This window comes from Leuresthes tenuis, unplaced genomic scaffold (genome assembly GCF_036924035.1).
Source record: "Leuresthes tenuis unplaced genomic scaffold, fLeuTen1.0.hap1 SCAF_20, whole genome shotgun sequence".
NCBI lineage: Eukaryota > Metazoa > Chordata > Actinopteri > Atheriniformes > Atherinopsidae > Leuresthes > Leuresthes tenuis.
Genome location: NW_027325374.1, coordinates 6,029,443 through 6,042,494, shown reverse-complemented (window position 1 = coordinate 6,042,494; position 13,052 = coordinate 6,029,443). Strand labels below are relative to the sequence as shown.

General features: G+C 39.4%; 1 protein-coding gene across 2 annotated transcripts in view; it reads right to left on the bottom strand.

The window, feature by feature from the left end:
• wnk4a (WNK lysine deficient protein kinase 4a) overlaps nt 1–13,052 on the bottom strand; it is a 42,587-nt gene that overhangs the window by 17,081 nt on the left and 12,454 nt on the right. For both annotated transcript variants that reach the window (XM_072372983.1, XM_072372982.1), the window contains exons 3-7: nt 7,468–7,640; nt 6,990–7,210; nt 4,625–4,782; nt 1,344–1,432; nt 933–1,152 (exon numbers count right to left, since the gene is read on the bottom strand). In XM_072372983.1, coding sequence (XP_072229084.1) covers nt 933–1,152; nt 1,344–1,432; nt 4,625–4,782; nt 6,990–7,210; nt 7,468–7,640 — 861 coding nt within the window. The remainder of the gene's footprint in view (nt 1–932; nt 1,153–1,343; nt 1,433–4,624; nt 4,783–6,989; nt 7,211–7,467; nt 7,641–13,052) is intronic.

The window sequence follows — 13,052 nt, the reverse complement described above, 5'->3', positions numbered from 1 at the left end:
CATTTGTTTTTCAACAGCACACATTGACTGCATTCCTCTGTCATTCTGGCATCTTGAGCTGCCTCCTGTGACGACCAGTCCAGCAAAGCGGTACACTCAGTCCGAAACTGGCTCTCAACACATAGTCAGATTACAGCGGATCGGCCGGACTTGATGTCCCCTGCTGTTACCAAATTTGATCTTGATAAAATCCACCACAAAGACATAAACAAGTAAGGAATTGTGGCTTGTATTTTCATTAAAAGTGACCTCTGTGAAGGGGGTGCTCTGTAGGACATAAGGCCTGTTTCGTAACAAGCATGAGCGCCATTATATTATTAAAGACGTGACCTCGGCTGCTTCCTGAGACACGCTCTCACATTTCTAACCAGCGATGATTAAATGTTGAGCCGTGACCTTGACACACCGTACAAGAAGTGCTCTTTATGAGCTTGGGCTCATTGACATGTTTCTGCTCTCGTAACAGAACTGTAAAAGAAGCATAATGATGTTGAGACATTAATGTGAATACAATCACTTTTACAGTTCGGGGTCAAGTCTCAAAAGATCTTAGATCGAAATAATTACGATGTGATGTTAACAAGCCTTCAAGTGGAGCTCCACACAAAAATCCAGTCTCAGGGCAGAGACACTACCAACAGAGGCTCTCTTCTAACCACAGGGCCTTTTATTTAAAGCATCCAGATTTACCATGATAAAAGACTTTAAGTCAAAACCAAGTATTCATTCAGCCTTCCTCCAGAAAGCCAATAAAAAGCTATCATCATCTGTCAAGACTGGGATGCAGAGAACATGTGTGCAATGGCTGAAGCTTCCTCTACAGTATCTGTTCTGATCTGGAATCAATTACTCAATTTCCTCCATAATGGCTGCCACAAACTGGGTCAGCAAAGCTTTAAACGTTGACATCATATCCTCATGTGCCAGCCTACCATCTCCTGAGCCACCTCCTCAGGCACGTCCTTGTAGAGCTCAAAGAGGAACTCAATTGCGTTGTTGTCTTTGTATTTCCCGTGGAGCTTCTTGGTGTCATCCATGCGTAACCACAGCTTCAGACCGGACTTCACCATGTCATCCTCTTCTGCCAGCTCCACATGCACACCATTATCCTCCTGGAAGAATGGGTGATCCAAAAGGTCCTCAATGGTGTACCTGGGGTGAAAGAAGAAAATGCTGATTGTTTTTATACTTTCACACAATTTAAGGGACAATGTTTAAGCAGAAAACAGGTTTAATGGTATTATTAAGAGAATCGATATCAGAGATAGTTGCAGTTTTGAACAACATTTTTGCATTCTGAAAAATCTTCTGATTGGCTGAGAAATAAATGCTTTAATTCTTACCTTTCATCTTTGATCATACGAATGCAGCCCTCAATAATCTCCTTGAGCTCCGGGACTTTGACTTTGTAGAAACTGTCGGGTTTCATGCCCTGTAAAAGCACACAGAGGAGAATATTGATTTATTTTATCTGCTGGAAGAAGACAGATATTCTAATGATTTCTGACATTTTCTGGTGAATCATTGTGAATATTGATCTTTTCCTTCAACAGTTCTCATGTCAGGGGATCCAACTAAAGCAATAACAGCCCCTCCCACCTCCCTGTTAACGTAATCATCTGCTTTGTGACATCTGCCACGAGCCAGCATGACATTTGGCTCTGTGATCACGTCAACACCTTTTGGAGGGCCATACAAAGAGTTTATGAAAATGGAAAAAACCCAAGATGCTCTGCTTTTTCTTTCCTTTCCCCTAAACTAATCCTTTGAGGCATTTTTACTACTCATCACAGCTGCACTTTCAATAGCGTTTAGCTCACGAAGGATATTATTTCAGTAAGCCTTCTCGCTACATGAAATCAGAGTTTTCTGAATGTTATCATGAGAATGTACAAAGATTGCATTAAAGTTCCAGTCCCTGTAAAAACAATGATAAAACAGGAAAAAGTCAAGGTCAAAAAGATGTTTGACCTGAAGATACCAAAGCACCCAGATGATGCCAGGTCAAACACCCAAGCAAAACTATTTAAAAGTGAAAGACTGAGTGCTGCACTTTGTTATCACATTTAAACACTGACATGTCACAGTGTGACACAGTAACTGCTGCTGTTTATGACCACAAAAATGATTTTCTCAAGATATTACTGCCTGTTAAAGAGTCACAAAGAGCAGTGCTTCTTCAGAAAAGTAAGCACAAGTGAGCCCGACTTTTGTTTTTGTCTCTGGAGGATTGATACTGATCTGTTACACAATAGTCAACCTAACTCAGTTATTGCCTATACACCACTCAGATGAGTGCAAATTGGAGAAACCCCATAATGCTTCAGTTTGATCACAGTTTAACTTGTAAATGCAATCTAATGCCAAGCAGTAAGGTACCTTCTGTAAGCAGTTTGCTTCTGTGTCCTCATAGGCACATTCAGAACAAATCAGCTCTCCCTCAATCCAACTCTAATTGATCATTCTGTGTCATTCCTGTGGTGACGGAGGTCTAGATAAGATCTTAAGAAACATGAGGTTATACTGATTATCTTGAGCGTGCTTCCTCTGACCGCGAGAGAAGAAATCACGATTTATTTCTAAAGGTAAAATGCTTAAAATAAAGATGTCAGTACTCTGCTACTGCAATGCTTTTGGTCCGGGGCTACTTTTTCAAGGCTTGAGCACATGAGATTAAATTAAGGATCTCATTACTGCAGCATATTAACAATGTGTCTTGTTTTAATGAATAATGTCCATCTCAATTATATCATGGTGACATGAGTGACTTATAACAGCTAAATTAGTTCTGGACACCATTCGTTTCTCATTTTACGCTATGCAAGACAAATTTTCCTTTTTTTACAATGACCTCACGCACCTTTGCTGCTGTTTTCACAAATTCCACATAAACTGGTGCTTACTGTGGGCAATTACAAATTTGGTTCTAACTTAATACAGTAATAATTCAATTTTATTTATGTTTACCCCTTCTTGTTCCAACGCGACAATGCCTCCGTGCACATAGGCAGCTCCATGCAGAAACAGTTTTCCTAGATTGCTGAGGAAGAGCTTAAATGCTTGGCAATTAGCCTTGACCTCTGCCACATCAAAAACTTTGGGCTGCACTTGAATCGCATATCAGGCCTTATCGCCCGACATCGATGTTAGACTTCGCTGGAGCTTTTGTGTAAACAGGAGCAAATCCCTGCAGCCTGCTTCCAACATCTGGAGGAAAACTTCACCAGAGGAGCGGAGGATGTTGCAATGTTCAAGCGTCAACATATCTCAGGTCAATTTATACGAAAAAGCCTCCTTGCATCCTTTGCCAAAGCCAGTGCCAAGTTTTATAAATGAGAAGATGGTTCAGAACCACCTCAAAATGAAATTGGGTTCTTCCTTTCACGCTCCATCTCCCACTAAATTTATTTTGGCCAGTCACTTTATGTGTAATCTTGCTGACACACAAACACAAATGGCAATAAACACATACCTGCACTTTAGATCTCACCTTGTCAAGGAAATTATAATATGTTATGAATAAGGCCAACAAAAATCTCTTAACAGCTGAGACAAGAACCTTATGCATTTCATATGTGAATCTATATTTCTCTAAAGGCCTCTTTAACAGCGAATGACAACATACAGTTTGTATGTTAGTGGTTAATGTTGTGAAAAATGTAACTGTCAGACAAATAAATGTACGTTTGTGCATAAACATGAAACATTAATGAGTAATGAAAAGCACATGGATTTCTTTTCATGTTGTTGCACGTCTAAGCTTCGCTGACTGCACAGGGAACATTATTATGCTCCTGTTTGTGGACAAGCCAGACCCACACTAACTTATTGGCATTGTCACTTTCTCACTTTCCAGCCTCAGTGAGACACTGTTTTCTTTGCATACGTGACACACAGGAAAGAAACTCTTTACTTGTAGAGTAAAGAGTGCGACACTTTTTCCAAAACATATAATTCTGCCTGCGTCTGTTCTGGCTGAAAGCAGTGCCATCGCTATAATAAGTGTTCACGAGGGGCTTGAAATATAGCAGCCAACAGTTGAAAGTATACTATGTATGTTTGTTTTTTTTTTCTTTACATGAACTTCTTTTCTAAATAAACTTTCTCATATATCTTGGATGCAACATCTCTACCTGGACTAATTAGCTGGAATCATATCACAACAAATGTCATCTCAAGGCACTTACTCAGAGACAAAATCAACAAACATCGGTGTCAAGAGGTCATTTCAGTGGAAATCTACTTCTATTCAAACATCTGCATGACCAAGGAGAGGCTCCACTGAAAGCAACAGCTAGAACCAGTAAAACAGGATCCCTGACTGGTAAAGACACTGACAATTGGTGTGTCATGTGTCATCCTGCGTCATGATTACAGGCTGAAAAGAAATAAATGGTCACAGTATAGTTCTTCTGCACCCTGAACTAATGGAACAAACTGAGCCTTTAATAGACATAAAAAAACTGATTTCCACGCATTCAGGATGCTAAGGAGTATATCTTACATATCCCAGTTCCTCTCAGTCTAACTCCAGTGTGCACATGGAAGAGAGCATTCACATGTGGACAATTACTTTAAGTAGGGTGGGGGGTGGCGGGTGGCCTTCCTTTTTCCCTTTACTTACACTGGTAACTTTGCGGTAGATCTGGGCAGCGTTTTGGCACTCAGAGTATGGGTACTCAGAGGTGGCCATCTCCAGGATGCACATTCCCAAGGCGTAGACGTCCACTGCTTCGTCGTACTTCTCCTCGTACATCTCTGGAGCCATGAACTCTGGTGTTCCTGTGAGAGTTCAGGGCAGATGTACAGTTCAACAATTAATTTGTTATTGCTGCTAATAACATTCTAATTCAAAATGCACAAAGAAGATTTTCATCGACTGCCGGATAGAAGAACTTGTACATATAAATATAGATGAATATGACTTATATCTTCAGTTAATGTGGTCATAGAGCATTCAGTTAAACCATATACCAAAAGCACAAAGTTGCTTTTTCACACATCTTTTCCAGTTGTTTCAGAAGCTCATTTCTGAAAGACATATCAGTCTGTTCAGCATCTATCATTGTATGTTGTTAGGTATCAAGCATTTAGTTTCCAGATCCTTCCTTCTTAGATTTATTGCAGAATATAGCTAAAAAACTATCTAACCAGTAAAACAGAACCAAAACATTAAAGCAGCAACCTCTCTAAGCCATAAATTGCCATAAATAATTCTCCAGTAAACTAAAGAGTCTGTTGATAATTCTCTACGGGTTAAACCCTGTTGAGATTACATATTAGGTTGTTAACCTGTTAAAAAGTAAAAATATATATAGAACAGTTTTGAAACACACAATAGAAAAAAATGTTTATGCAAACTGCATTAACTGCATCATACAAAAAAATACATACAAGCAAACACAATTTTCTCTTGAAGACGTGTTTAAAGATGTTTTCCAATTTTTCTTTTATTTCATCTTATTTATCAACTTATTTATCTTACAAACAGTTGGTTAACTTGAATGCGTCATCTGCAAAGAAGTCAGGATTTCCATGATTAAACAAGAGTCTACTGCTCAAAGGTCTATATAGGGATTATAGGGATCAGGAGGTTCTTTATTAGGTACTGAGCTAGTATTAGAAGGTTAATTGTTGAATTTAGGGAATTATTCACTGAGTCTGGTCCATTTTCTTTTGTAGTGCATATTTTTTGTGTTTACTTTGAACTACAGCAATAACTGAATTAGACTACACTTTGGCACAGAAATGCATTGAGCTAATGGCTAACATTAGCAAACTAAGACACTCACATAGCCAACATTCTGCTAATTTGCTAATTAGCACCAATCAAGAACAGCTGAGACTGCTGGGAATGTCATTATTGTTTTAATAAATCTCTTCCATACATTTGAAATGTTATAGGTGGAAAAGTATGTGTGCTGTCTTACATATGCAAACACGAACATGTCTACCTTTACAGTACATTAGAGGTGCAATAAAACACATTGTTGCTGTTGAGTTTGCAAGCTTTGTATGTCATCTTAAAATATTGCTATTCTGTCATGACGTAGGTGTTGCCCTGCACCGCTGCTGACGCTGTGTGTGACGTTATCAGATCAGTTGTTGCCAGGCAACAAACACAACACCTCAATGCATTCACTGGAGTCTGTGAAGATTTCTACCACACCTATTCTTCTGCTTTACTTCAGTTTGCATACTGATGTTTTTCAATTTTATTGATTACGTTATTCAATAGATAATTTACCCAGAATTAATAAAGTACAGTTAAATTCAAATCAATTCAAAGAAAATATACAAATCTTTTAGAGTAACACAGTCCAGCAGCCTGCTTCCAAAAGCCACAGAAAATATCTGTGAACCAGAACTAGTCAAAATTCGGTGTCACTCCATTGAGTCCTTTGTGATCAGGAACACTTTCAAGTGAAAAAGTTCTATTTAGGTGTAAACAAAGTCATGGAAAAGGAAACATTTTTTAAACAATAGTGGTAATGTGTAACTTTAGGACTGTTTGTCCAGTGGTTATGGAAATACTTCAGTCTGGACCAAATAGTTAGACCGACTGATCAACTGGTCGTCAGATATTAAAGTCATGCTCCTCGTAAATCTTTTTATTTTTTTATCTTGTTTGACAATAATGTGTTTCATTTTAACCTTGTTGATTCAATTTAAGAGCCTCTTTGAGCATGAATCAACTGGTTATTATACTGCAACTGATGGCGGGCAAACCCTAAACGTATTTTATGGTTCGGGGCAATTTCCTGCTAAATCAAAAGCCATTTAAGTGCTACATTTTAAAATGTCTGCAGGAAGTAAAACAGACTCTTGTTGCTTATGTGTCAGAAAAATGGCGGAGTACTTAAGCAAGGAGACATTTTCCTTTCAAGAGTGCTGGAATTTTGTATATCCCATTTTCAAATCATTTCTTATAGCTGGAGACCATTACATTTAAGCCAATCTGTGTTCCAGATGTAATAGATATTACTTACCAATGACACTTTTTGCAAATGAGGCACTTTTGAGAGTGGCGAGTCCCAGATCTCCTATCTTGACGGAGCCAGTGGGGCCGGTGATGAAGATGTTGTCACACTTGAGGTCGCGGTGGATGATGGGAGGAGTGCGTGTGTGCAGAAAGTGAAGTCCTTTGAGGATCTGACGACTCCAGCGCTGTAACAGTTTTAGCTTCATCTCCTTGAACCTCTTCAAGTACCTAAAACAGAAGAGGATAAGATTCAACTGCTCAGTGTAAACATATCACAACACAGCAAGAACAGGAAGCTTTTAAGTGCCACAAAGTAATTCATCTCTTATTTTGACAACCGAGAGGAAGTTTCAAAGTGAGCAAGTTTCCTGAATTCTCACCCAGACCTATTCTCTGCTTTTCACTCTGTACCTAATCTAAATATCTGCCATTTGAGACATAGTACTGAATATTGGGAATGAGAGAAACTGGATGCAGAAACTCACGTCTTGAGTGTGCCTGAGGTCATGAGTTCAGTCACCAGAATGATGCACTTGTGGCCCTTCACTGTCGACTTCCAGGAGTCATGGAATCGGACAATATTTGGGTGCTGCAGTCCTTTCAGCATCTCTACTTCCTCACTGAAACGCTGTCGCTCCGCCTTGGTAAGCTTACGAGTCTGCAGGGAAAAAAACATCCATTAAATATGTTTTCATCACAAGTGTTTTGGTTTTGATCCATGATGGTATGTGATGTTCACACAAAACTTGATTATGTGACTCTCTGCGTAAAAGAGATTAGAATTGATTAGTGATCTATGTTTGCTTTAAAAAGCTAAGAAAACAACTGACTGCAGCTGGGACTGAATGTACCTAAAGGTGAGACTATTCTATCAACCATAAAACTGCAGTTATGTTGACAGTGCTGTGGAGGTTTGGCACACACATGCTCCGCTCTTGTCACAGCCATGTTTGGTTACATAAGCTCGCTGTAATAAAGAGTGCAGATACATGAGACCAATTTGATAAATCATTGCTTCATAGGCTAATGAGCTCACTGTCGGATTGGAAACCACAGGTTTGACCATGTGGGTGACCCTTCAGTTACATAATCATATTTTTTGTCTAATAAAGGGAGTTTATAAATTTATGGAAAAGATTTCCAAAATCTGTAAAAAACTGAACCAAACTCTGCAATCAGGTTGGATGAACAAAGACATTTTTGTGCTTCATCTAGGATGAATGGCCCGATTTAGCCGCCGGTGGAGTAACTCTGCCTGTGGTGGGTGGTTAGTGGAAAACTCCTGGGAGACTCCAAGACCATGAATCCTGCATTGAGGCAGATTTCTGGGAAAATGCTCTACATATGTTTATGCTCACAATCAACTTGACCACTACTCTGTCCTTCCTTTCTGCTTTTCCCCCAGTATGTGAGGAGGTGCTGCTGCTGCAAAGACACAGGAGGTAGACTGTCTGAGACCTGCACAGTAAGAGATCACACAGAGAAAAACTCCCCTTAAATGCGTCAGTCACCTGTCAAGATGTCACATTACACCTGCGACTAAAGCATGAGGCCCTAAAAAAGTCTAGACAAAGAGGATCTCTGACAAGTTGGATTATATTTAGCTCGGCAGCTCTCTGTTTATGATGTGAACACAGCTGATAACTTATCTTTCATACGCAAAACCTTAGAAAGGTTTAAGAAATACTGAATGATTTGCAAAAAAAGCAACTATATTTGGTTAATGATAAAAAAAAAGATTATAACAAGTTTAAAATGTCACCATGACTCAAAGAAACTATTAAATTACACAAATTTAGATTAATCTATTGTCTAACTCGGTTAGGTTTCAATCTAATTTGTCTCGGACACACTAAATTTAACTTCATGTACACCGAGGTTAACCACTGCCATAGATCACTGACCTCTGATTAAATAAGGAAACATATACAATACATAACAAATCATGGCGTAGATGTAAGTGTGCGTGCAAATTACATGTGAGCCAGGACGGCTGAGTCACTGGGTTTATGGGTTGATGTGCATCTGGATATTTATGTATCTAAGTGTGATAACATTAGACCCCTGTGTAGTGTCTTTGTGTCCTGCGGATAGGCGCCTGTGCAAAGAGCTTAAAACAGTTTGCAGCAGAGTTGGAGTAACATGCTCTCGTTGTGGCCCACAGTCGTGCCAACAGGAGACCCTGGCACTTCCAAAACCACAAGACTTACTACATCTTGGCAAGCTAGACAGCATGACTGCAAAGTACTAAAACTTTAAAAGCGGGCCTTCTTGGAAAAACCAGAATCTTGCCGTGGCAACTCTGAACAACAGAGCTGGAGCTGAACATCACTGTTATCCGTTTAAATAAGCCACTGTTCATTTAAAAAGTCAAAAACTGGAAAATGTCCGGAAAAAGGAAGCGCAGATGGAAAAAGCAAAAGCAATAAGCTGTGCTGATGCAGTCATATGATTTCACTGCTCTTGATACTGACCTGTTTCAGGAGAGACAGGCACCTTAGCTATGACCATGCAGCAATGGTTCAGTGTTTTCAGATTATGACAGCAACCAGATGATCAGAAATACAGTCTAACAGACACGATTATGTTAGATGACTTTAGTCCCAGAAACCTTACTTTAGTCAGAAGCCTTTTGTCATCTCCTGCATAAGAAATAATCACAGTAAAAGCCCCTATTAAACTTTTCCATGAAATATTAGACCACATCTGTCTGTCCCCAACTCTCTCTTCACCCTCCTCTTTTTGAAAACTGAAGCCAAAAATATTGCACAACATACAAGAAAACCTTCCAGGGGGGAGCCACAAAAACAGACCATCCCAGTTTTGAGAGGACAAGTGGATATAACCATAAAAGCAACCTTTAGTCAGATGTGTGAATTAGTCTCTGCAAAAAGTTTTCTTCCTCTGAGTTATTCTTAGCCAGTGGAAGGATAGTGTGTGTTGAGTTGGGGGTCCGCAATAGTTGGGATTGGAAATACTTGGGCACGGTGCCACATTGGTGGAGTTATATAAGCTGTGTTGATGGTAGAGGAGACATTGGCATTAAGAAGTCAATGCCGGTCAGTGCCTCTATTATGACAACCAGGACATGAACATGACATGTGAGCTAACATTTGACCAGGTGGCACACGCTGGGGCTTAATTCAGGAATGAGGAGGATCTTGATGATACACTCACACAGATATAGTAAGTCTGGGCAAGGCTTGGGTAACATCCAATCTGTGTGGACAGAATCCTGCCTAAAGAGGGAGAAAAGTAGGGCAAGTGAAAAAATGGATTCAGTCATACTACTTATAGCCTACAGGAATGAGAGTTAAGAGTTAGAGACAGACGCTTTTTTTTAACTTTGGTTTCTTCAGTATTTGTTCAGTGCAGTAAAAAAGTAAGAACTAATTTGATAGATTCAAAGCTTCTCGCTCTTTTGGTCAGGAACGTTAGACACTTTTACATCTAAGCATTTGTTCAATGACGTCACAAAGAAATAAAAAAAAGGTTGTTTTTTTTTGAGAGGCCACTTTTTAGTGCACATATTGCACTTGTGTTTATGTATGCTGCTTCTAAAATGCTTTGAATGTGTAAGACTGCTGCCTTGACCATGTCTCTTAGATAAAAGAGATGTCAATGGTCTCAATAGTGCTTCCCAAGTAGAGGTACAATCCTCATAAAGATTTACATCAGTCGGTCACATAAAGTGAAGCTTACCGTTTCATTTAAAAAACAGTGATTTCCAACAGCTGGATGCTCTAGTTTTAACACGTTACTTAAATAAGACCATTTGCTGCATGTTTTTCCACTTTTAAGGATCTACTCAATAATCAGTCAATTTAAAGTTAAAAGACATTAAACTGACTAAAAAGGATTGTTCGCTTTTATTTTTGTGGTTTTTTTTCACTACATTTGGTGGTGTAAGTAAAATATCAAACACAACAAATGTGTCCTCTAAGTCAGGAAATATTAGTAGATTTTCCATTTCTCACTTGCTAAATATGTGTATTTTCTGCTGTTTTTCTATCATTAATCTGAATTTCTTGAATATCTTTGTGTTTTGGGGCTCAACAAAAACATATACCAGAGACTTGGGATTGGGAAACTGTATTCAATAATCTTTTTAAACAATTTATGGATTAAATTAACTGTCCAGCTGGAAAAAGTCAATGTCAGCTTTATTCATATAGGACATTTAAAGGTCAATGGCCAGCCAAAGTGCTTTACAGGATAAAATAATCATCAGCAATAAACAATACAAGCAAAAGTAGAACAACAAACAAGCAAAAACAGTAAAACAGTGAAAGGCAAACAGATAAAAGATCCGATACAGGTGACTTAACTCAGCCAAAGGCCAGGGTAAACAAGTGAGTCTTAAGGCGTGTTTTAAAAGTAGAGAGGCTAGTCGCAGACCGCACAGCCCACAGTGTGGAAGGCTCCATCTCCTTTAGTTTTGGAATGACCTAGGAACGTCCAGAACCAACTGGTCAGCTGACCTCAGGGCTTTGGAGGGTCGATGCACATTTATAAGATGGGATAAGTATTCTGGGGACAGTCCATACAGAGACTTAAAAACAAATAATTGAATATGCAAAACACAAAGCCATGAGAAAACAAATATCAAAAGCAGCTATGATTGATCCTTTTGATCAAGGCAGACAACTCTATGTAGAGATGAGCCGTAACTTCCTGTAGAATTCTGGAAATTTTGAACACCTAAAACTTTACCCCAACCTCAGTCTGAACCCCTTTAAGAGCTAAAAAAGTGCTGAAAGTGCTATTAAGAAGCCATAACACCTGCATCCCATATGCTGGCAGAGAGGAGTCTTGCAGATAAAGATTAGGGTTCACAGAGACCCTTTCATGACCTGAGAGAACTTGAACTGCCAAAGCATTACCAAACTACTGTCCATCAGAAGCTGTCACGACTGGCTGGGATTGAGGTCACAGGCAATGTGTGGGAAAAAAAAAGACTGACCTCACAGCTGCAAGACTGACATACCTGCCATGACTGACTTGCATTACATATAAACACGCACGTAGGCTCGTACACTGGTGCAGTGTTGCATTTAGATGTTTGCAGGTGAGAACTGAGGTGGTAGTGTGCTCGTTCCAAGAAAAACTGACATGCTCTGTAAATGGAGTGGGCAGAGAGAGGTTAGCCATTAATCTCATCAGGATTGAGGACTCAAACCAGCCTCTGACTGCTGCTCTCACTCTTAGAACCTGACTTGATTTGTGGCGCCTGGCTAATGACCATCTAGCTTCAGCATTACACTATCGCTTATGTATTTCAGTCAGGAAAAGTGGTCTATCAGGTAAATCTTTGTCAATCAGATTAAGACACTTTTCATAATTTTAATGCTGTACATACATTTCTGTGATAGTAGCATTTTGTAAATGACTTTTTAAGTAATAGATTATTTCAACCTTAATATCTGAGATTGCCAGTATTAGGCAATATAAAGACCTGCTTTATCTGTATCGCTGTGATATATTTAGAGTGCATGACCATCCTTTGGGCATTGTGAGAAGCATTACATCACTCTGAAAGGCTATTTATCTGTGAGCAGGCGGATCATATATTGCCTGTTTACTTTGGTATTCTCAACATGTCTTAACCTGTCTGGTGTTTGATTTTAGCAACTCAAAACTTTTGTTGACAGTATTCTATAACTGCTCTGCATTTATAGTGCAATCACCCGCTTTCTTTCACAATCCTCTCCCTTATTGAGCGAAGCATTGACTTGGCATAATGACAGAAGCTGATAACTTTTCCTTGAACACTACATGTCTGATTCATCACTTTCCTTCTGATCTATAAGCACTGTTGCATTGCCTTTTGTTGTGTTAGTTACATGCCATATTCCAGCCATCCTCACAAAGGGCATTTGAGGAGACGGGTGTGAAAGGAACAAACACTTTGTCCTACTCAGGAACTGAGTCAACCACAGAAAGATCATAAGATGCCTGAAGGACACAGCTTATATGAGTATTGTCTTAAAAACAGAGCCGAGCAGTTCAACACTGTGACTCGCAGTAAAAGCGAAAAGCTGGTCGGGAGCTTTGTAACTGGTCTTGGTCA